General features: G+C 39.7%; 1 protein-coding gene across 1 annotated transcript in view; it reads right to left on the reverse strand.

The window, feature by feature from the left end:
* Nucleotides 1-3,556: 3,556 nt before the first annotated feature.
* Nucleotides 3,557-26,274, reverse strand: part of kcnk3a (potassium channel, subfamily K, member 3a) — a 45,877-nt gene continuing 23,159 nt past the window's right edge. The window contains exon 2 of the mRNA XM_084737264.1: nucleotides 3,557-5,299. Within this exon, the coding sequence (XP_084593390.1) occupies nucleotides 4,380-5,299 (920 nt within the window). The 3' untranslated portion in view covers nucleotides 3,557-4,379. The remainder of the gene's footprint in view (nucleotides 5,300-26,274) is intronic.

Below are 26,274 nucleotides of genomic sequence, written 5' to 3' on the forward strand. Positions count from 1 at the left end.
CCAACCCTCCAAACCAAACACTGTAGATAAAATATGGGTTAATAATTTAATATAGACAAAAAAAAATTACCCAATGTTCTAATATTTTTTAGGGCCCAGTTGCCAGAATATTACAAAAACCTGTAGCAATGCACATGTCAATGCACTCATTGACACCATTAAAGCCACTACGTGTAGAACTGTTAGTTGTAGAGAAAATATGGTGCTGTCTTTAAATTAATAGAAAAGTTTGTGTTCTTTTTGTATGTCTCTGTCTGAAATACTTGTCAGTTCTGTGATTTACCTTTCCATTCACTCCCGCTGATATGTGGATTTTCCTGTTTCTTATGCTACCTCTGTCTTTTGCTCCTGTCATTATCACCTTCTTATGGTACCGCACCTTCATACACGCATGTACTTGTCATGCCAGGCAACGCATGACACTGAGCAGTTTTCTCTAGTGGATCAGCAGATCTGTCACAAGCTTTACGTGAGACTGTGCTGCTCTGAAACAAGATAGTAACACCAGTAATTAAGTTGTCTTTTTATTTTGAAAAATCAAATACAGATGACAGTTATAATTTAAACTACTATATACTTGATATTAAAATGACTGCAAAATAGCATATTTGGTGTCCCCCGACTTTTCAGCAGACCTTTACTCTATTTGAACACTCATTAAATCAGGTTTCTCAACAAATCGAATGATTGAACAGCTATATTCAATACACCTACAATAAGACTTGATGAAGAATTACAGGGATCGTTCAGATTATTTGAAGCCGAGCTGTATGCGGTGCTTATTCATGGTCGGTGTATTACCTACAGATCGTGGCTGACACGTTTGGAGAAGCAGCAGGAGCACTGATGTAGGAGGCAAAGCAACATACTGCTGTGGACAGGGTCAGCAGGAAAACATCTTTTAGCCACATCAAAAAAAAAAAAAAAAATCAGTATCGGTTTAAGTGATATATTTAGAATATTGTTGTTGTTGACAGAGAGCTTTTTCTGATAGGAAACCCTAATATTAACCAAATATTTCCAAAACAAACCACACTCTAATTAAAAATTTTACCTCTCAGAACACAGGAGTTGCTGGTCTGCTGCTGCCTTGATCTGTTAGTAATTTGTGTTATTGTGTGACTTCAGTGTTTTAGAGGGTTATTCCAGATTCACCAAAGTAATACACTGACTTTAGATAAATACCTCATAAAACCCAGCTTCAGATAATCCTAACTATCACTTTAACACTAATAATACAGAATAGACAAAATAAAATAAAAAAATAAACAATAGCAGGATTAGATTTATTAGACACTCGGACTTGACGCTCTGTTTTAAATTAAATCATACTTTATTATGATGAAAGAAAAAACATACTGCAAATGTATAGCCACACACAGAGCCAACTGCAGTCCCTCCGTCAGTTCATGAGAGATGCTGAACAATGTTAACAGGCATATTGCAGTTTAATGTCAGAATGTTCCAGTAGAAAAAAAAAAGGATGAAAATGTGACAGAAATGAACGTCATACGACTAAAATATTGAGACAATGTAAAGTAAAACTACAAAAATAAAATAAAGATTATGTAAGAAAACAGGAACAAACAATGCATAAAGACCTCAGTTGGCTGAATCAAGTGTGTTTAGGTGGGGCTGGAGCAAAGACCCCCTAAGTGCATGAGGTGCAAACTCTGAGGCCATTTATTAGTGAGGTGTACTGCTATTATTCTCAATCAGTATTAACACAAAGTATCAAGTTAAACATATCAGACCGATGACACAAGAAAGAATTATTCAGGGCGTATCATTTACATAACAAAACATAATGTGATTCCATTAAATAAAAAATAAAATAAAACAAAATAATGCACTGAATTCCAGTGTCCTAAAGCATATACAACAGTTTTCTGAAGTGCAGCAGTGAATAAGATATGACTCTACTATGCACAAAGTGAGCGTACATGCTCTTAGTTAAACTATCAGAATATAGTTGTGCTATATGAAAACATATGACGAGTAACAAGTAAAGAAAATAGTTCGATGTACAGGAAGAAACTATGAAAAATAGATTTGTCGTGATGGTTTTGTACAAAATACAACAGTGAGGTCTGAAAGGGTCGGCGTGGAGGCCTAGTGGTTAGAGACACTGACACAGGTTTGACGCCAACAACACTTATGTCCTTCAGCAAGACATTTAAAGAGTAATGCGGGTATTTTTCCACCTGGACCATATTTTCCCATGTTTTTGTGTCTGTTGAACAGCTGTTGAAATTGGTCCAGTATTGAGCGAGAGTGCTGCAGCTGGGCAATTGCGAACTGTCAAAGTTTGTCCACTAAAGGTGCTTGTTTTTTGCCACTGATAGGCTCAAATTGTTATTTTAAGTGTCTGACAAGATTAACCACAGAGATTTACCTGAAAGGTACATTTTATTTAATGATAAACAGATGATTTATCACTCACCAAACCCACCAAACTCCATTTACAGAAATAGGAATTGTATCATTGTGAAACGCACTTAATTCAAGCTCACCAAAAACATCTTGGTTTGTCTTTCCACTGTTCCAACAATCACCAGCTCTGGTTGTTTGGTTGAAATAAACCCTTAATTCATCACATTGTTTTTGTTGAGTTTGAATGAAGCTGACATTGAGAGTGATAAAATGACTGTAAATTTACGTGTGGTGGATTTAGCAAGAGCAATAAATCATCTATTTATAGGTTAAACAAAATGGATCTTACGCTTTAAAAAAAAAAAAGGTCTCTCTCAGTGATAATCTTTTCTATCTCTATATCTCACTCTCTTTTAGTGGATGTACTTTGACGGCACGCAACGGCCCCTGAAGGATAATACTGTTTCATGGTTGGTGGGGGCAGCGGTTTTACTCAATCTGGGACCAATTTCAAAAATTGTTGTCCCCAGTTGTCACCTTTGCCCTTTTTCTGTACACCTGAGCTGGCCTGGCTTGACTCTGCTCCATCGGCTCAGTATGGTAGCGATTTGCGTCGCCATTACAGCAGGACGACCTACTTGAAGGTGTGTCTTTTAACTGAAGACGAGCTTGATGAAGCTCGAGTTTAGCAGCTATAAAACTTCATTTCCCAATTTCTTCACAATAAAAGTCTCATGTAACTTTGTTATTCAAAAGCTTTTATTATGAAGCAGCAATACCAGGAAATGCTGGGTTTTCAGCAGCAGTAATTTAACACAACTCCCAGACATGAAACAGTAAAATAAAGCAGATACCTGAAAGTACTAATAGCAACTCAGGAGAAAAACTAAACTTCAACCACATAGATTTAGCTAGAAGCTAAAAACGTACTGAGAGCTGAACAGAAACGTTTTTCTCTCTGCTCTCCTGCAAAGACATGAGTTGAGTCTCGCAACACATGCTTGTTGGAGGGGGAGAAAGGTAGGTTGTCCACGATGGAGACGTCACCACAACCCACTTGGAAACAGGTTGTAATGACATCTTGGACACGACTAGGCACAACTCAGCACATTAAAAGTGGTAAAAGAAATGCAAATCAGCACAACATGGGAAAAAGTGGTCCAGACTGAAAAATGCCAAAGTTAACCCTTAAGCCAAACCTGATTAATCATTCTCGATCAAAACAATCAGTGATTTAAATGAGTTTTCCCATCAAAGGAAAAAAGATTAAACAGACCAGAAAGTTTGGCTTGAACCTGAACTTTAGTTACAGACACACAGGACAGAAGACACTAAGAACATTTTTTTTTGGAAAACTTCCGCTGAAAAAATAGGTTTTCCCTCAGTAACTCCTTCTAGTGAAGTGTCCAAATATATACAGATTTTAATTTCACTGAAGTGAGTTTGATACTTACAACCAAAGAGTCCTTTTGGAAAGTCTTTTTTGGAAAAAAGTGGATTGAAGAATACTCAATAAAATATTTCTTAGCGGGGCTTTATATACAGTTAATCACTCTTAAAAACATATCTCACAGTGTACTTTGTCCCTTTTCATATTAGAACATGAAATTCTGTCTTATGAACAAAGAAAATGCTGAATTCAATATTATGATATTTAATATTAGAATTCAGAGGTGCAGAGAGCTGCACGTGTGTTTTGTTTCCCTGTCTTCATTATCATTAACAGCAACAGTTTCAGAGTTTGTGTAATGAATGTTCCTTAAACAACCATTAGCGTCATTTCTCAGTGACATCAGTGACGATGTTAGTCCTAAATGGTTTGTGCTTTGCTAATGGAGGTTAACTATGTGGCAGGAGTCTGGAGGCTACAGTACCAGGCTCTTCAGTGCCAGAAAGAAGCAAACATCAGGAGGTTGTGTCTCTTTAGGACTGGAGTCGTGTCTCCCTGATGTCCACAGCAGAAGGACTCTCCCTTACTTGACCCTGACCCATGAAGTCCTCCTGGCTCAGATGGAGCTCCTACGTTTATTGAGTCTTCTGTAGGTGTTGATGCTGTGCAGACCGGTGGACACCGAGCTGATGCCGGAGTGGCGCTGCAGGCTGCACACGCAGCCGTTGGAGTGCAGGGGGTTGGAAAACGCCTCTCCCTGCTCCATGTAGGTGTCTGAGGTGGAGAGGTCACGTGGGATGATCATGGGTATGGAGTATTGCAGCTTCTCTCTGCTCTTGTACCAGAGGCAGGAGCACATGGATTGGAAGTGGAGCACTTCGGCGTAAACGTTTCGCAGGCCCCGGCTCGCTGTCCCTCCCCCACTGCCTCCGACTGCATTTCCTCCGCCGCACCCTGACGGCGTGGAGGAGGTGGAGGCCGGGTCTGCAGAGCAGCGGAGGTGTCCACCGGCCTGACCGTTGTGAGCGAGGAGAGCCCTCTGCTCGGCATCCCGCTTCTCGTCCTCGGCGTTCATGGTCATGAAGCGCAGCACTGCCAAGTTGAGGAAGGCCCCGATCACCGCCAGGCCCGTCAGGATGTAGATGAAGCTGAAGGCCACGTAGTCCGGCTTGGTCTGCAGAGCGTGCTCACTCTGCAGAGCCACATAGTCCCCGAAGCCGATGGTGGTGAGCGTGATGAAGCAGTAGTAGAAAGCATGAAAGAAGCTCCATCCCTCGAAGTGGGAGAAGGCCAGGGCCCCCACGCACAGCGTAGTCATGCAGGATATGAAGCCGATGATCACCATGTTGGCCATAGAGACCTCTGTGCGCCTCATGCCAAGGCACTTCTTCAAGCGGTGGAGCAAGTACCTGACGAAGGTGTTGATCCGCTCACCGACGCTCTGGAACATGACCAAGGTGAGAGGGATGCCCAGGAGGGCGTAGACCATGCAGAACACCTTCCCTCCATCTGTGCTGGGGGCTGCATGGCCATATCCTGAGGGGGAGACGGAGAAAGGAGCACGGTTACTGGGGCAGAACTAATTAAATCTACAGTGCGGAGGACAGGGGTCTGAGAAAAGAGGGCTGGAGGCTGCTGGGAAAGATAGTCAAACCTGGAGCAGACAGATATAAATGATTTGTATTCTTTGAGCAGCACTTCTGATAAATTCAAAGACTCTTCATTTCACAGCAGCAGAATGCAATTGAGGAGGAGAATGCACGGCAGTGTGGTGGCGGGAATGGCCAAGTATTGATGTCGTGTATGGGCGAGAGAGCCTGAATAATTCATTGACAATTGGTCTCTGTGGAGTGGCTCCAACTAATGAGTACATTTGCACCTAATTAGTCCTCTACATTTTTCCAGACCAAATAAACAGGACAGTATAAGGTGCATTGCAAATATTAGGGCTTACGTTGTTTATGTAATAAAATCACTATCTGGTCTGCAGCTCTTTGAATTTTCAGATTACAAAAGCCCTGTAGAACAATAAAAAAAAAGTCAGCAGTGTTGTTTGTGTGTGCGCTCCACTGAGTGCACTGAACAGTGACACAGACCAAAAAGACGAATGAGAAAAATATCCCCACAGAACTCAGAGTTAAAGGGGCAGTTTGGATTATTTGAAGTGGGGTTTTATGAGGTATTTATCCAAAGTTGGTGTGTTGCCTACAGTAGATGGTGGTTGGCCCGGTTTGAAGAAGCTGCAGAAGTACTGGTGTGGACAGGGTCAGCAACAAAATATATTTTAGCCACCAACACACACACAAAAAATCAAAATCAGTTTAAACTGATTTTGATTTTTTTACACTATATTTACAAGGAATGTGCGAAATTAGTCAACTAAACAATTAAATATTGCCACCCTTGCTAGTCAGCAGAGATATGAAGGTCAGCATCTGGATAACATCATCATCATAGTCAGCTGTTGTACACTGTTCTTAACACACTGCGCTTAGTGCCACACATTTCAGCAGTATTTATAAAACAATTCAGTTATTTAAGAATGTGACTAATGGCATCAAATGATGCTTAATACACTATTTTTTGGACAGTGTTTATTTTTTATTAATTAATAACCTGTTCAGTTTTCTGAGTGTTTTCTTACTTTTAGGCTAGTAGACTAGTCTAAATAAAATTTCTGTTAAATGAACAGGGAATTTAGTCTCCAGGAACGTACCTAATATTTTGAATATTTTCACTGCTTTACCTTGTTGTCGGACAGCCTTTTCTGACAGCTCTTTCCACAACAATCAGACCCCTTTGGCAAAAACAGTAATTTTACCTTGCAGAACACAGGAGTTGTTGGTCTAACACTGTCTTGGTGTGCACGTTTGTTTATATTAATGTGTGACTCAACAGGGTCAAACAACAACACCAGCAACTCCTGTGTTCGGTGAGGTTTTTGCCAACGGAGTTTGGTTGGCTTGGAGAGCAAGCAATATTTGGCTTATAAAATCGCAGTTTCCCACCAGAAAAGACTGTCTGAAAATATTCTTGATATATTGTACACTGTATATAGTGCACAAGCTGATACTGATTTATTTAGGTGACCAAATACCTCTTGTTGCCGACCCTGTCCACAGCAGTACATTGCTTAGCTTCTGTTCTCCTCTCTGCTTCTCCAAACTGGGGGTGTGACCACATCTACTTACAGGTAATACACTGATAAGTACCTCATATAAGGTATAAGTAGCTCCATGACACTTTTTAAAAATAATTTTTCATATATTTATTTATAAATACTCTCTGTCTACTCTGCAGACATTCTGTGTTGTCAGTGACTTGTGCTTGTGTGTGTGGAGAATACTATCGAGTGCTCACCACCAGCCAATTTCAGATATGGCATGACTCATACTGACTCTGCATGCACTCACACTGTAGAGCTCATGAATTTCAGGGTGGATCTGAGCTTCCTTCCGGCACATTTCAGGTTAAGTGTCAACCTTCTGTCTCATAACGTCATCTTCTCCATCCTATTGTCGCTATGACGCCCTTACATGAAACATCATTACCGCCTGAAATATATTCCCCACACGTGGACCCGTTGCACACAGGAGCTGAGAGATGATGTCCCTGATAACAATGGGATCAGCAAATGGAAAAGGTTGACCAATAGTTTGAATGTAATTACTCCCAGGCTTGATTTAATTCTTTGGGCTCTGGTTTTATTGTCACACTGATCCGTGCGGTCGAGCCATCTGTCTGTCTGGTGCCAAATCTGTTTAAAGCTTTCCCAGTTGTGCCGCCAAAATGAGAGCCATTACAACTGATGTATCTCCTCGTGAAAGGAAAAACCTGACCCGTCCACCAAGCAAAGAAAGACTGCGCTTCTTAGCAGCAACGTCTATTCTTAGTCTCGTCCCCACAAAGACATTTATCCCATATTCTGATGACAGAAAGATGACTGATTGGTAGTCAATTTCGTAGAATTCATTTAAGAGAGAGACTGATTCTCTGGCCAATTGATAACCTTAAAGATAACCTTGGTATTTGTAGATGTGCCTCTCAGCCTTTTTTTTTGTGTGTGCTCCCAAACAGCTCTGTCAAATGAACTTAAGTGTTCCTTCATTAACAACAATTTATGTTCCTAATTTGAATTGATTTTGAAGTGGGTAATATTTAACGCTATCAGTTGTGTTTAATTGCTACAACTATTTTTTTCATACAATCAAACAATCTAGGCTTTAACCTGGAGTGGCAGAAACAGGACATTCCAATCCATTACTTAAGCTTTCATTTCAATTGTTTATGGAGTTTTATAAACAGCTAAAAGTATTTACCTTTTCGCTTCAACTGTTTATCCATTGGCTTACATTAGGAAAATTGTTTTCAACTGTTTAGTCAATAATTTTAGCTAATTATTTCAACTGTTTATTCAATAGGCGAGGTAACCATGCCAACTGTTTAGTATGCAAAACTTCAAGCTAACTACAATTCATTCTGGATTTGATGCCTGCAACACGTTTCAGAAAAGTTGCAACAAGGGCAACAAAAGACTGAGAAAGTTGTTGAATGCTCACAAAACACCTGTTTTGAACATTCAACTGGTAAAGAGGTAATCGACAACAGGTGACAGTATCATGATCGGTTATTCAAGAGGAAACTGCATCTCCACCGTTCAAAGCGAAAGCCACTGACAAACACCGCTGACATCTCTGGGCAAAATGGAAAAGTGTCACATTGATTTTGGAAATCATGGACGTCCTGTCTTGGAGGAGGAATGGAGGATGGTATGGAGGTGTACTCATGGCATCATGGGTAACTGTCACATCTGTAAAGGCCCCATTAATGCTGAAAGGTACATTAAGGCTTTGGAGCAACATATGCTGCCATCCAGGTGTCTTTTTCAGAGACCCGTCTGTTTATTTCAGTGAGACAATGTCAAGACACATTCTGCATATGTTACAATAGTGTGACTTTGTAGTAAAAGAGTTCAGGGACTAGACTGACCTGCCTACAGTCCAGACCTGTCTCCCACCGAAAATGTGTGGACTCTGAAGCACAAAATCCGACAACAGAGAGCCCAGACTGCTGAGCATCTCAAGTTACATATCAAGAAAGAATGAGAAAGAATTTCACTTTTAAAACTTCAACCGTTAGTGACCTCAGTTTCAAAACACTTACTGAGTGTTGTTAAAAGAAAAGGTGATGTACCACATGACCCTGTCACAACCTTTTGGAAATATTACACACATCAAATTCAGAATGAGTGTATATTTACAAAAAACAACATTAATCAGTTTCAACATTAAATATCTTGTTTTTGTACTGTATGCAGTTGAACGTAGCTTAAAGATTTTGCAAATTATTGTGTTCAGGTTTCATTTGTGTAGTACTTGTGTAGTTTTATTAGCTCTAGCATCACCTTATGATGCAAGAGTTTATGCCTGAAAGATAATGAGGTAAGTATTATTAACCATTCATTAGGCTACAGAAAGAGCAGGACAGTGTGTTCAGGTGAGCACACAGGCTGAGCTGCAGGCCTGTCAGGAGCTGTCAGCAGCAGGCAGCAGCTTATCGAGACATGGGGACGACCGGAGTGACAGCGGCGCTCGTCAACCGCAGACGCAGGAGCTGGAGGCGACAAGGCCAGCAGTCCCGCCGCCGTGTGAGGGAGCGGAGAGGCCCGCATGACAAGCTCATCCACCCCGCCTCCTCCTCTCTCCTCTCCTGCCCCCCACAACAGTGACTAAAGTTATCATGAGACAGGACGTCTCCACGGCTTGTCCTGGCACGCAGGGGATAAAGCCACCAGGACCACTCGTTCTGTTTACATGGATTACAGTCATCGCCACTGGCAGAGGAAAAGTGCAGCATCACCACTCTGAAAGGTGAAAAAAACAACGTACCAGAGAGGTTTGATTGACATGTGAAAAACCTCAGACTCTTTCACTGGCTGTCTGATACCAAAGCATTAAGACTGCACATGTGTGGCTGCAGATATTTACACATATTTCATGGATATTTGGGGAAAAACACGGAGGAGACGTCTGGGAAATTACAGGATATCAGGTTTTTCCTAAGGAAACGGTAATTCCCTCTAAAATTAGCTCAGTTTCTCAATTTGTGTAGGGATTGTTGTAATGCATAAAAGGAGAATCAAAGACTTTGCTGCCACCCGGGGCCGATTGTCTCATAACCTAATTTCTGTAATTATCATGAGAAAGAAAATATGAAATCTGCAGAACAGCGAAACGCGATAAGAGCCTTTAAAAGACTTATTAGCAAAACTAACAAGCAGGGGAGGTTTATACATGTCGGCACAACACAGGTGCACCATACTCTAAACTCTAATTCCCTCCTCCCTGCTGCCTCTCATTAGAGAATCAATTTACAGCCAATCATTTAAGCTCAAGCCTCTAGCAACAGGCTAGTCCTAATTTAATAATCATTTCACAGAGAGGAGAAATATTCCCTCATGATATGTTTGCGGTCTAAAACACTGACTGTAATTTAGGGATTTAATTTCAAGACTTCAAACATATTTACCCTCTAATGCGTTTCATAATTTTGGATCCTCTCTCATAGTCGTTTTAGCAGATGGGCGCGCAGCTTTATTAAGTGGAGCTGAATGAAGTATTTATAGTCAGTGAATTAGCAACAGTAGATGCTGGTTTGGAGAAGCAGAGAGGAACACTATCATGGAAGATGAGCACTAGATAAACTGCTGTGGGCTGTGCGGGGACAGCAGCAAAACATATTTTAGCCACCTTGAAAAAAACAAAGGTTCACCTACAAAAATCAATATCAGTTAAAATGTACACTATATTTGGTATATTTTTGCCACTTAAGTTTGCTGTCAGACAGCCTTTTCTGGCAGGAAACTGCTGTTATATAAGCCAGATATCACTTTCTCCAAATTAACCAAACTCCACTGGGGAAATCAATGGAGTTTTAAGGGATAATTCGACTGATTCCACCTATGGAGTTTGGTTGGTTTGGAGAGAACGATATTTGGCTCGTACAACAGCATTTTGAATGTCAAGAAATCTCTGAGCCTATCCACAGCAGTTAATTGCTTAACTTCAGTGCCGGTGCCCTTCTCTTCTTCTACTGACTCGAGTACCTCACACAACCCCACATCACATAATCCAAACTGTCCCTTTAACCCTCACTCAGATCTTCTAAATTAAATGTCTGTTATCTTCCAACACATGCTCATATGTAGCAATGCAAATGCTATCATCGGCGCTGGCTGTACTTTCACCTCTTTGTCCTGTGATGGCTAGTTTGTGTCCAAAGACGGCAGCTCAGTGTATTCAGACCCGTCCCTGTGGTGCCTGCCTCTAAAACCCAACATCACCCACTGCATCCAAAGTCTTCATTATACTGATTAATTATGTAGGGATAAAAACAGGCTTTGAAAATACATCAAAGAAAGGCATAATGTGCCTGTTACGGTTCCAGTTCTCTGTCACTCAATTAAATTTTCATTGATTACGAGGCACAATTTGTACTCGCCAACAACACGAGGAGCACAACCTATTCATCAAGCACATCACCTCACCTAATGGGGCAGGAGGACTCTCAACGAGGAGGTGCATTTATCAGGGGCTAATTTATCTGGAATTTAGAAAGAGGAAAAGCTCTTGGAACCAAGATTATTATTGTGAACTGAAACTAAGTTAAAAATTAGGTGTGAAAAATCATTTTAGTTAACTGAAATAAAAATTAGCATACTATATGTAAAAACTAAAACTATATGTTAGATTAAAGTCAAAACTAAAATACAATTAAATCAAACAAGATATGTACTTAAAGTAAACTTGACTAAATTGAAAATTACAAGTAAAACAACACAAAATTAAAAATGAATGAAAAATACAAAACTGTAATAACTGGTTGGAAGCCATCTGTGACTAAAAAACAAATCACGTGTTTACAACATGCAAACAAAAGATTATATAGGTGAAATAGATCTTTTCAGGTGTCAGTATGTGCACAGCACCAGTGGGACTGGGGTTATGAATCGTGTTATGAAACATGGCGTGTTATACACACATATAGTGTGTGTAACAAGACGGAAAGTCTCCACAGAGGAAACTTCAGGACGTGGCTTCAGTAACAGAAGTGCTGGTGGCAGCGTTGCTCTCTGGGCTTCACTGGTGACTGATAATGTCCTCAGACATCTCTGCACCCTGGAGACGAGCCAGTGCCACGCTGTATAGTGCACTCATCAGTGTGTGCGGTGCAGGGTTTCACTCCAGACTGAGAGGTGAAAACACAACACTAGCCTGCTGGATTACTGCTGTCTTTGCATAATTGCACAGGTATAATGAGAAGATCGCATCTCATGTGGCTAATTACTTTTGGAAAATTAACAGTGTTTGTAATTGGGCGTAAAAAGGATGGGAAAATAACAAACTATTTCTTGTATGTGAAGCTTTCTGACACATTATAATGTTTTTTATTTGTTTTTAACAGTCACTCTTGTGTAAATTAGTCTTGTATTCTTCTGCTTTTATCATATTGCAAACTCATGCTGTGCATCTAAACACTGTTCACACCTAAATAACTTAAGCGGACTTTTATTTCCAAAGTCACCAAGTACATCAGGGTGAAATGATGAGCATTTAATTTAATGGTGCAGCCACTGAAATACCGTGGAGGTCTTTGGTGTGAATACAGTACATGTCACTTACTGAACATCATAAAGCTGGAAAAAGCTGTTTAATGCTACTGTGAGACTGTGTGAAATAACATTTTTCCGACCTTAAAGCTAACTAAGGCCAAAATAAGGGGAATCAGTATGTTTATTTTTTTCCTTAACAAAAATTAAATTATATGCTCACCACACAATTTTCCCATGTGTATAAATGATGCTATATATAGATTAACTTGCCTTCCAAACTGTATCACACAAATTGACTGTAAAATTAATGTGCATAGTTGTGTGGAGTTAATGTGGATCCTAACATTGTCAGATCCCTTATATTATAAGAAAACCAGACAGCAGTATTAACAAAAAAAAAAAAAAAGAGAGAATCAAAGAGGACAACAAACAGAGGGAAACATTAAACCTGTAACATACCGAACGCAAATTATCTAGCATTTAAGTAAATTATGTTCAAACTGTTTGCGGTTGTAACACAGCATTTGCTGCTTGTAAAGCTTATTGCTGTGAGTGAATTGTAATACCAGAAGGCAACATTCTGATCAACTCAGAGCTTCTCTCATCTGGATTATGGCAGTTATATAGTATGAGGACACTGTTTAAAGAGATTGAAGTGAGTAAATCAAACTAAAACCACAAAGGTGAGGGGGGACGGACGGGGAAATTATGACCTTGAGAGAGAAGCACTGATGTTAAATATATTTGAAAAACAAAAACACCGAACACAGAAATATAGAATACACAAATTCTGGTTAAATTAAAGGTGAGTCACCAGGGTTGACTGACCTGTCAATGTAATGCTGTTATATTAGCCAAATATTGCTGTGCCTCGCCCAACCAAACCCCTTTGAGAAAATCATTAATTTTACTTCAGCATATAGCATCTGGCTTTTCAAAAAGTTATTTGAAGGCAATTTAAAGTGGAGAAACTATTCTAGTGCACACTTAAACTGATATTGATCTTTTTTTAGGGGGTTAAAACACATTATGCTGCTGACTCTGTCCACAGCAGCTCATTGCCCAGCTTGTCCTGGTGCTTCCCGAAACTAGGGGTTTGCCGATCTCCATCTTTTGCAGGTATCGATAACTACTTCATGCAAATCCACTTCAAATAAACTATTCCAGTAAATTTTAAAAACAAGCACAAACTTTTCTTCACATTAGCAGTCAGCTAAAAAAGTCCTGTTGAACCACACAGTATCTGGAGTACTTGTAATAATTTGCAGCTGTACTTAGAGGACATGAATATCAGTGTGCATTGCTGTGGCGGTAAGTAAACAAATTCCTTTTGCAATGCTCAGAGGTGTAACACACAATCACAATATTCAGCCGTATATGGCTGGCCTAGTTCTTCACTATACAGGTGGCCTGCGCAGCCATCCCAGCGTGACGTCACTCTTATCTGCGTTTACGCCATCCCTGAAACGCTGCGCAGATCGGGGAATGTTCTGTACGACTGTGTAAATAAATAGTGATCATGTCATCTGTTTGGTACAGGCTGTCTTTGAGCAGCAGCCCGCTCTGCTTCCCAGCATGCCTTCTCCACAGCTTGCTTTCATCTCCAGCTGCGTCTGGCCAAAGATATCATTACACGACCCGACAAGCGGTAACTCTTGTCCACTTGTAAGCATCAAGCATTTCCATGGATGACACCCAAAGATGTTGCATTACACAATCCTGTATTTCCCACGAATTATCTCTGTCTAAGACGTGGACCCGTAAACCCCCATCAATTCTCAGTCACAGACACCTCAAACTCCAGACGACCCCACGATTGTTTATTCAGGCACTCAAACACAGCTCTGGCCCTCCCACCTCCTCCATTACTCCGTCCGGCTTTTGACCCGCGAGGCCTTGCTGACAGCTGCTGTGTAATGTCCATCTTTGTGGAAGCAAAGAATTCTGGGAATACGTTTTATTGGAAGAAAATATCAATATTTAAAGTCAGTGAGTGCAAACATGAATCTAGGGGGAAAAAAAGAAGCGTAGTTGCTTCATTTGTTTTCAGTGAATTATGGATTAGAGAGAGAGCCTTTTTTTCTGTTGTAATTATTTCCTTGTGGTGCTCAGATGCAGAGGTGTGATGATGACTAACAACATGTGGTTTATGTTATTACAGTTAATCAAGTTAAATTGTCCTGATATATTGAATACAACTCCAAAACAGCTCCTTTCAAAATTCTAATTTTCTGGTCAGTCACTTCCGTGGTTAAGGTTTGGTTAAATCCCTGCTTGGTTACAGTTAGGAGAACATTGTGGACATAAAATATATTTAAATAGTAGTTAAAATAAACCAATCCAAACAGTGCTCTTATATCCCTTCTTGACCCCACGATCTACTGTACTTCTACCCTAACTGAACGTGATGCAACGTGGCACAAAGTTTACTACTAGTTTACACGCAACATGAGTAATTTGCTTCACAAGGCATTGTGGAATTGTGGGATAGCGACATAAGGGAATGACTAGGCTTATTTCCAAGCAGGGTAATTACTTAAACGAGTTCTTGCACTTAACATCAACAAAACAATTCAATTCTGTAGTACAGAGAGAGAATCCAGCAATGTGAACCAGAGAGCACATCGTCAGTGACTTCTGCCCCGTAATAACATGAAGAATTCACAACATGTTGCTTCTTTCAAAGGGTGCGAGGAAACAAGACCAGAACAAGACCCTGACATACTTGAATTCCCTCACGTGGCGAGTAGACAATCCAGCAGTTTTTCCTGCGGAGAACCATGGTCTCAGACTTCATCATCCAAACCGCTTCGCACTCGGACACAAACCCATTCAGTGAGCGTTAGAGGTCACACACCGATGATGCCACCTGAACCACATCATCTGCAAAAAGCAGCTTTGCAATCCTCAGCCCGCTGAACTGCAACCCCTCCCTTCCATGATTTCAACTGTCAAAAATAAGGCCAAATTTGTCAGCTTTAACATTATTTATTTTGAATAGTTGATTATTTAATTAGAGCATTTTATACAACACACAAAACAAAATCCCTCCCTCTCCCATATGAATCCTGTCTCTACAACCTGCAGCCTGTCAATGAGTTACCGGGGCAACGCTGTTGTATATGTTGCCGAGGAAACACAAATGACTTGCCTGCTGTTATGTTGTTATCATTAGCACCGCTGTGCTTCATACTGTAATATTTCCCCATGGATAGACTGCGATTTACAAATATTGGTTTCATAATAAGGTTTTGGACACACTAATAAATCTCACACGCTGCTGTGTCATACAAAATATGTTGGTAAGGAGTTTCAGTTTCAGCCAGTGGCTGAGCGTTGGCTAACGCTAGTAAAATGCTAAGCCAGCCAAGCTAGTAAAAAGCCAGTTATCTTCAACAACTTATCCAATGATAATTAATCACCTGAAGATGTTGATTAAGTTGTCGATGCGTCACTTACCTAAGGTTTTTGTTTTCATTAAGGGTTTAGTTACACTGTTTAGACGCTGGCTGCAGGCATGCTAACGTTAGCTGCAGCTGTTGTGGGGGAATTACCTTCCAGGCTATGAAAAAGGTGCACTCTTGAGCCTTTAGATATACCGTATTTTGTATTTAGTTAGCAGCGTTGACCTCGTGAGCTTTGCATTTCATATTACTAATGCTGTAGCGAGTGTTGCCTGTGTTGAGTTTTGAAAAGTTTAACCACACGTGGGACGGCTTTTGGTTCGCTACTGTCCTGACTCACTCACTCCACTCTGTGACTGAACAAGTTGCTGCTTGCTCTCTCCCTCTATTTTTGTTTTTACTCTGTGATACCGACTGTTCCGAGTTCCGTACCCAACCCTAGTTCACTGTGGAGTGACGAGTTCCTTCCACTTGCTGATAATGGCCAAAACGGTGAAAAAGGATGACTGTGGAGTTGAAAAATACGTAACCTGTACCATAATGTTGTTGCAAAGGTCTTGACGTTTCTTGCGTGACAGTTTGATAACAACTGATTTAATTACTTCTATTAAGAGGAGGGTAACACTTTTTGAAAGACTGGAAGTTCTAACTTACCAACATGCACAAAGCCAGCTGATTCTAATTAGCACATTTAGAAGAACTAAGTTGTGGTTTAGTACTTTTTCTGTGTTCAATGTGTTCAGTTACTTTTTTCATGCGTCATTCTACTTTATATAACATTTGCATAAGAATTTTACAGATTGTAAAGTTAGAATTTCATTTTTTGTGTAGTTTTGTTGAGTGTGAATAGCTGCAGTAGAAATATGACTTATTTCTACAACTGTATATATTTGCTTTTCAACTTGGATCAGACTATTTGCAAGGATGTACTTATTATATTCAGTGTTTTTGATGTCAGCTATGTCATCTTCTGCATTATTCTATTTTTCGCTGTCATCCGCCTGTAAAATAGTGAGAATAATCTCTCTAATCAAACTTTCATTATTTGCTCTGACAGCGAACATTGAGCCTGTCCAGCCAGTACAAGAGAGAGACAGAAACACACACAGAGAAAGTGGGATGTATTCATCACAAGCAATCTGATGTAACGCCAGAGGAGACAGCGCATTGGCAAAGCGTCTGTCTGGGTTCACTTTAACTCGGTTACCCCTGTGTGGGCTCCAAATCGGGCCTGGGAGCATGTGCTCTCGTCCAGCTCGCAGCTGAGACCCAAGCATCACAAGCCTGCAGACCAAAGCGACCAGATCAGAGAGCGGCGACACGGCCGCCAGCGCCCTCAACATACCTGCGTTGTAGTAAAACTCAGCATCACGCAACACACCTGCAACACTCACACGTTATCTGCAGAAGCACTTTATCCTCCAACAAAAGCACCAATCTGTGTCTGTGTGTGTCCGACCATCCCAGTCTTATGTTTTGCTTTCACTGTGAAAAAAAAATCCCTATCAGGGTCTATTTCCAAAAGTACTCCTTAGGTTCCTTTTTAGGGGATATGAGAGGAAACCTTGGCAGGCCGCAGTTTTCCATGAGGTCAGTAAGCAAGGCATTCTAAGCGGAGTGTGAGATCTCTGGGAGGATTGGATTAATTAAATAAATCACGTGATTTATGTACCTGATACACAGTTGATACTGACTTGTTATAAGACTCACAACACAGCTGGACTAAAGGGGGTTCACATATGCAGTTATTATACAAACAGGAGAGCAGGAGGAGAAAGAGGAGGAGGAAAGGGTAGGAGAGGACAGGAGGGATAAAATATGAAGGGAAATAAAGAGGATGAAAGGTTAAGAAAAAAAAACTGAAGGAAACCAGAGATTTCACTCCAGTAAATTTATATTAAAAAAAAAGCAAGACACATTGAACGCTTTAAAACTTAGATGGTAGGAAGTCTTTAATTTGTAGTCATTGCTAATGTAGGAACTCTGAGCTGGGATTTCTTACCAGGCTTTTAGGAGGTCAACTCAAATAACAGACGTATCTGTTTCAAGTGCTCCATTTGGGCTATCTGCTTTAAAAGTGTGCCTGTGTGGGCACGAAGAGAGAGAACGAGTAAAGAGAAAGCGAGAACATGTTGTGTAATATGATACTGGAATTTCAAATAGTTTTTTTTTAGGGTATAGAGGCTTATTCCCTGCGGTAAACAGCTGGCAGGAGTGCAAATCATACCTTCCTTCCACTGCCAAGAATGATAACACATTAAGTCAAAACAACTAGACAGTGTAATGACATGATTGCTGAGCCATTGTGGCCTATTATCTGACAACGGCCTTCATAACATGGATCTATTATTATAGGAAGATGCTGTCCGTTCAATTCAAAAACAATTGCACACCGGCTGCACGTGCCAATAAAGTTTTCCCACTCTGTGCATAGACTTTACATTGTGCTGATGTTACAGATTTTTAAATCACTTTTCTCAGCTCTAGGAAAGTATATAATATAAATCCTCCATACAACAGAAAATTAATAATAGAAAGAATCATAATTGTTTGCAGTTTGATGTGTCCTGTCACTAGTTTTACAGACGTCTGATTTATAATGGTGATTAATGGGGAAAACACATTTTTTGCTGCAGTACCATGAGTGGCCACAGTATGCATAGAAAAATCGCATTATTCACCTACGTCATCATCTAGTAATCAAAACGAGGCTGTGGAGAACAGAAGTAGCTTTGCATTGCAGCAATGCTGCCTCACTGCTGTGTTCCAAAGAGAAATAAATCTTATCAAAGGCAAACCTTCCACTTCCTGAAAGATCTGGCTCTTCAACATGAGTGGATCCACAAAATAAAAAGAGATCTTGGTCGCCATTTCAAGGTGAGGTGATATTGATGTTAGCTTGCCAGGCTAAGTAGCGAGTTAGTCCAGAGAAAAGATACACTGTTAAAATAATTATGTTAGAAACATTTTAAAACGGGTAACTGAGTAAACAGTTAAGAGTTTTAAAAAAAATTACATTAACTAAAAAATGGACTAATGACAACAGCTAGCTAAAATAATGAATAAACAGTTCACATATCTATTTAAATGTAGGCTGATGGATAAACCATAAATGTAAAAAGTAATGGACATGGTAAAATATAGTTGAAATAATGGATAAATGTTAGTTAGCTAGAAGTTAGTTAGCTAAAGTAAACAGCTCTTTGAAATGCATAAGATACGCTAAGAGATAAACGGCTGAAAAGCTGACAAACAAAAATTAAAAAAGCTAAAAGTAGTGATTGGTTTGAATAGATAGCTAAAAGTATCTAATAAACCATTTAAATAACTGACTTACAGAATGCTAATAGATGAAATCTAAAAGTAGTGACTTGTGGGTCTGTAGTCTTTCTAACATTGCACATCTTCACAGGCAACTTTCCTGACTTGAAAATCTATCTCTTAAATTGCCAATCATATGTGTGATTCATGACCCAATTCAAACGGGATCAAAAAATAATTTGTCGCTCACCGTTGACTACAATTCATATTTTTTCTCATGTATGGTCCCATGGTGGTCCAGCGGACGCGGCGTGACTTTGGCTATGAATTTGTTTAAGTTGGTTGCTCCAGTCATGGATAAACAGTTTAAATAGGCTAACTAATGGCTAAACAATTTAAAATAGCTAAAAGTAATGGATAAACATTTGAAATAAATAAAAGAAGTGTACAAATAGTTGAAATATAAAGTTCAGAACAGCTAAAATGGCTATAAATGTTTGTAACATCCAGGTTCTGCCTCTTCAAGTCGTAGTCATACTAATGCAAACTTAACCAAACTGAATTAAATATTAAAGGTTCAGTCCAGCTGTTTGAAAAGTAAATAATTAAACAATATCGGCTTTTATATAATTGATGGTGTTAAATATTATCTGCTGTAACATCAGTTAAAAAGAACAAATTAGAAAGTGACGTGATGTGATGTTGAAGGAGTTCATCTGACAGGGCTGTGGGAGTACACCAGACAAAAAAAAAAAAAAAACACTGGGAAGCACTTGCCTAGACTACAGTCTGCATAATTAGACACAGATGTCAGTGCTGATGATGGTGGTGAGGATGACGAGGATAATTTTCTGCGGAATATAAAAAGAGCAGAGACACACTTACATCTAGGCTAGAAACTGGGCCAAGTGTGAATCAGGAGACGATCGCCAAAATTCACACACTATTAACTGCCTTTGATGCGTTTGATCTCCAAACGGCTTTTTGTTTTTTGCCGCACGTGGCGGACGGTGCGGCGACAGCTGATGCTGTAACATAAACATCAATTTTGTGGTTGTTAATCCCGACACACTGGAGGGGGTCTCTCTGGTCCAGTGTTTGAGAAATTGCATGTGAAAACGGTCCAGCTTGGTGTCACTAAAAAACAAAACATATGTGACAAGCCTGCTTTAATTTGACATGGCTATTTCACGCCTGCCTTGAGATTTCTGGTAATTTGGACTGCAGCAGGGTAATGCATGTTTTATTCAGTTCAATGCTCTTTTTAAAAATAGCTGCTGCTTGTCTTGCTATCTTGTTCCTCTTTTCCCTCACTCACATTTATTTTCCTTCCAGTTCTGACTTTTCCGCACTCCTCTTTCTATGTTTCTCTGTCCTACCAAGTCTCTAATTCAAAGAGATGTATTTGCTCTTTCTGTGCAGGCTGTGCGGCACAGTCACCTGCCTCCTCTGTCACCTGATGCCACTGATATATGCGTACACGCTCTGGCCCCCGCTCAGCTCGTTCAGCTGCTCTCAGGGAGCAGATGCTGTTCCAAACTGACGTGCCGGTGAAGGGGTGGCGTACGCAGTCTGGCACATAACACACACGGATCGGTTTACTCAGCAAAAAGGAAGACAATATGGAAAATCCCAGGATTAAATGAGAGGACAGAGGAGCACGTAGGCTTAATGATAAACATCAGTGCCTGGTGGTTATACAAAGAATTTTAATTGAAAAATGCAACCAGAAATTACATCTTGTACATGTTGCAGGGAACATTATGTTCTTGTCCTCCTTATGTTGTTGCAAAAGCAGTTAGTGTAACCAATATTTTTTTTTTAAGGAAAAACTGTTTGGGAAAGATTTCAGGACTAGAGACCGACCAGTCAATAACAAGAAACCCCTGTACATGCCAAAGATATTACTGGGGAAATTTAGAAACACTAGCTGTGTTCCACATTGCATACTTTTTATTGTAAAAAAAATAAAATAATAATAAATACAGATGATATTTTCGGGTTGCCAATCTGTCTGCTCATTCTCATGAACACGATATCTCAAGAATGCCTTGAGGGAAATTCCTCAAACTTCAATTCAATTAAATTTGTTATGTGTCCCAGAGAGCAATTTGTACTGCAGCAAGTGTAAAAAAAATTGGCACAAATGTACACTTGGACTCAAGGATGCTTTCAAAAGCTTTTGGTGGTCAAAGGTCGCTATGATGTAAACATGATATCTCAGGAACGCCTGGAGGGGATTTCTTTACATCAGGCACAAATGTCCACTTGGACTCAGGGATGAACTAAGTTGAATTTATCAATCCGTCCACCCATTCTCATGAACATGATATTTCAAGAATGCCTTGAGAGAATTTCTTCAAACTTTAATTCAGGTCACTTTATTATTAGTCCCTGAGGGCAAACTGTGCTACAGCAAGTGCGCAAAAAAAATGGCACAAATGTCCACTTGGACTCAAGGATGAACTTAAAAGATTCTGGTGGTCACTGTGATCTCACATCACGTCCCTTTCTCATGAATGCGATACCTTAAGAACACCTGGAGGAGCTTTCTTTACATCAGGCAAAAAAACGTCCACTTGGACTCAAGGACAACAGATTAGATTTTGGTGGTCAAAGGTCAAAGTCACTGACACAACACTAACGGTCTCCTTAAAGTGGTAAAGTGGTACTGAGCCTCTCATCTCTACCTCTTGAAATGTCAAACTATAATTTTACCTGAGTCAGAATATGTCTAGATAAATTTATGACTTTTCTATTTTCATGGCATTCAACCTGTAGTGTTGGAAACTTTGCAAAATACTGTAGCTAAAATCTACGTAATACCTTTAATTACACATTGAACGTATTTTTATATTTAGTAATATTGTGAATAGTTTGTTTTTGTGTTTCAGGTTGTTAGTAGCTGCTCTCCTTTAAGAATGTAAGTAAGAAGACGTAGAAGACAATGTCTTTATGAAATATGGTCAGTTACATAAACTCTCACTGAAGATACACACACCAGCACAAACCGACACAAGGATGTGTGTGGGTGCTTTTGCAACTCACAGCGCACACATCAACGCTCTCACAAAGGCAGGCGTGTGTGTGGTCTCTTGACAATAGCTCTCTACAGGAGACATGAGTGCCTATCAGCGTCCTGTCCCGGCTGAGCCGTCTGACTGGGCTCGTTGCCACATTTTAAAACTATCATATGTCATGTCATGTGACGCAAGAGACGAACGCTGGCACCTGGCTTAATGACCAGCTGCAATTAAATCAAGTAATGGATCTTATTAAGGTGTCATATGAACCCCTAACTGCACTGTCCCCTGCTCCTGAGCCTCCTCTGTACTGAACAAAATGTCTGTTGTTTATCTCCTAGTTGTTGTTTTTTTTTTTTTTTTTTTGGAGCAAAACTGACAGAGCAATCTGAACAAAAGAGCAAAAGGCAATTTGACTTAATGCTGTTTCATAAGAGTCTCGACTGTCTTTCACAGCATGCGCCCAACGCCTTGATTGAATTGGCTGGAAAACATGAGAAGTCAAACATTAAAAATCATGGTAACACAAGGGTCTGCAATAGCGACAAATTGCTTTTTCAATTGCAACATGTTTCTTACGTTTTTTGTGTTTTTCCTTAATTTCTTCAATCACTCATGCAATCCTTAAAGCCCCTTTTAAGCTGCACAAAAACAAACAAACAATAAAAAAGACACCCACTCACATCTGGCTTTGGCTTCAATGGGATTCATTCCCAGGTCAAATGGCTCCAGTGTGATGGTTGAAAGCTTGTTGCCTCCATTGGCAAGAAGCAGCAAAGTACAAATACTTCATAATTGTACTTGACAACTTTTTATTTTTACTCCCAATATTTTAAAACAAATATCAAATAACATTCTACTCCTTACAAAATAGGCTTGTTACTTTAGTTTTAAAGCATTTGATGGGAATTATTGATTATTTTTATTTTCCTTCCCGACATCAAGATTTCAGCCTAAATGGATGAGACGGCGGCACAAGAAAAGATGATTCTTGAGTATATTAGCGCATATCACACACGACAGACGTAACAAGATGAAACAGACAAGTGAGAAACACATGTCTGTGGAGAAAACTTGAGGTTCAGCTAGGTCTACGCAGAAACAGTCAGTAGAAGAACTTTTATACTTTAAGTACATTTCAAAGCCTGTACTTTTTCCACTTTTACTTGAGTAAAAAAGTTGTACTTCTACTTTTATCAGTCTTTTTTGACACATGTATCTGTACCTTTGCTTGAATAAAGAATGTGTGTGCTTATGCGACTTCTGGCCTTTGTTCATTTCTGTGACACTTTATCATCTCAGCTGTAAATCCCATCTGTCCCCGTTCTAGTTCTAACATCATTCCCAATTAGTCAGCTTTGAGTTTGGAAGGGAGACTTAAGAAAAAGATAAGTGACCACGTAACCCCATGCTGCTTTCTACTGTTGACCTCCCCTTTATTGTTGCGCATTTGTGATGTTGAACCTGACACATCAGAAAAAATGAACAAACGTAAAGACAAATTTGTCTTCTGGCGATGCTAAAATATGTGCAGTCTTGTAGTGGTATGAGGTAAATACACTGTCAGAGACTTTTTTTTATCTGTAGTTGTGATCTTCATAGTCAGACTATTGAAGTAACCTTGAAGCCCTGGCTGCCATTTCTTCTGCCTCTCAGTCCATAATCTTGTGCTGGCAAATTCCCACTGTAAACATGTAGAGTGTCCGAACTTTGTCCAAATTATTGCTGTATGACCATCCAGTTTTAACTGTGCGCCGGGTCTCCTTGTCACCTTGGTGAGGTAACCGCTGCCTCGGGCGGCCCATATGGCAGGAGCAGAAAGACAGGGAGCGGTGCATCCGCTCCACCTCCGCTCAATCTGCAGCCTCACTTCACCAGACCTGGGTCACACAGTACCTGCAAATCCGTCCGGAGCATTTGTTGTAACCTACTTGGACAACTATGATTTACATACATTTTACTGAGGACTATCTTATGTGCCAACTATGGACTGTATGTTAAATAGTAGACATGGCTGTGTCTGAAAAGTGAAGCCAATGCGTTAGTGTCATAAACCTACATTATTTCTAATGGCCAGCAGGGGGCAGCTCAACTGGTTGCGATAAGAAGTCTGATTGTATGTGCCCATATGGAAAAAAGACCCCTCTTCTCACTTGATTTACAACCTCAGTGGACAGTTTCCAAATGAGTGTATGGTCTAAATTGCTAGTTTAAAGTCTTCGTCAATACAGCATGATGTTAATTTATGATCCCATTTACAGTAAAATAGACAATAAAGCAGTGTATGCTTTAGGACGAGGCTACTGTGAGATCAGATCATTTTCAGTGATGAAACTTAGATCAAACTGTCGAAACTAGATAGCAGTGATCAATTATGAAGCAAGACTGTGGTATTGCATTTTCTACTTCTTGCTAAATTTTTTAGTGCACTTTTTATCTGTAATAAGTAAAAGATCGTGTTTCAAACAGCCTCCCAAAACTCAGGTCAAACTGTAAAACTAGATGGGGCCAGGCAGGCTGCCATTATTTCCTGCCAGCCAAAATGAGCACCCATCAGCTCCACAATATCATTGGTATGTCAAGTCCTCTGGTTGTGAAAAACCAAGATCACAAGACCCGTAATGCCGAACTTGAAGCTTTTAACAGTAGTCCACAAACCAGTGGGTGGCATCACAATTGATTGAATGGTGGCACCAAGCAGGTCATTTTATACAAAAAGTACCATTTATAATTAGAGCTGCACAATTAATCATAACTGCAATAAAACTGCAATATGGCCAATTGCAATATCCAAATCACAGACCGGAAGCAAATCGCAGTTTTTAAAGAAGCATTATAATGAGGTACTGTAGTGCTGCAGATGACCTGGCCTAAAAATCTTGTTCTTCAGATGAAAGAAAACATGTTTGTTTGGTACAGAGCTCAATAAATATCACATCATCGTGATTTTAATAGGCTGTTTTTAGTGAATATGAAAATTGTAATGCAAAACTGACCCCACTGATTTCACTGGACCCCCCCCCCCAAATAATACAACTGTATTTATTATCACGAATCTTGTATGTACACTATTATCCGGAATGTGTGCAACTGGCTTCTTCTGATTTAATCTTTCTAATATTTAGTGATATTTCTTACATGGCAAATTCAGACAGTCTGAGACCTACAGAGACTTAAGCCACTATAACAAGGACACAGAAATGTCACTTCACTCAACTTTATATTCCAGCCTGATATTCATTAGGAGCCCAAACAGCCAGACTGTCCCACTGACTCACCAGATGATGACAATTCAACAAAACAAAAGATAGTGTTGAAACTCACCTTGTGACACACACACACCAGTTATTATTTAGAGTTTCTGAAAGGCAAAAACCTTGTAGATAAGCTTGTGTAGGGACATTTGGGACGTCTTTTCATTGTAAGACTAGAGTACATAAGTTTTTGTTTTCTCTGATTGTAACATAATACTGTAAACATCAATATTAATTACTTTTTAATGTTGCAATGATAGCTGGTAGGTTTTCTGGCAAGCTAGCGTAAATGTCTTTTTGGTGATGTCTTTTTGTTCCAGCACCAAAGAAGGAGTTCAAAAGCTCTCTGCTTTGTATCTGGATCACTGCAAAGTGGGAAGCACTCCCTCATTAGTGTAGTAAAAACAAATACATACATTACTCAGAGGCTTTATCAATCCAATTTGACCAAAATTGGACAGAGTAGAAAATATCCTGTAAGTCTTGAGCAGTTCCTCACAGTAAAACGCTCTATTCTTAGTTCGCACCCATTAAGTAATCTGCAGTTTACAGGAACAGACATGGTGAGCCAGTGCTGGGCAGAGATGAGTCGACCCAAGAGGACATTCTTTATGTACTGATCATCATCAAATCCTATACCCACAATCACAATCATAAGCATGGCTCTTTGCTATTATGGTTGCCTGTTATGCAATGCTTGTGTTCACAGCAATCCTGTTACCAGACGAGAATGTGAATGTTATGGGACAATTACGCAAAACCCTCTGATTACATTCAACAACAATATATATATATATATGTATATATATATATATATATATATATATATATATATATATATACATATATATATATATATTGTTGTATATATATATATATATATATATATGTATATATATACATATATATATATATATATATATATATATATATATATATATATATATATTCTTTTACA

Source organism: Lutjanus erythropterus, chromosome 15, assembly GCF_056507025.1.
Source record: "Lutjanus erythropterus isolate fLutEry1 chromosome 15, fLutEry1.hap2, whole genome shotgun sequence".
Lineage (NCBI taxonomy): Eukaryota > Metazoa > Chordata > Actinopteri > Lutjaniformes > Lutjanidae > Lutjanus > Lutjanus erythropterus.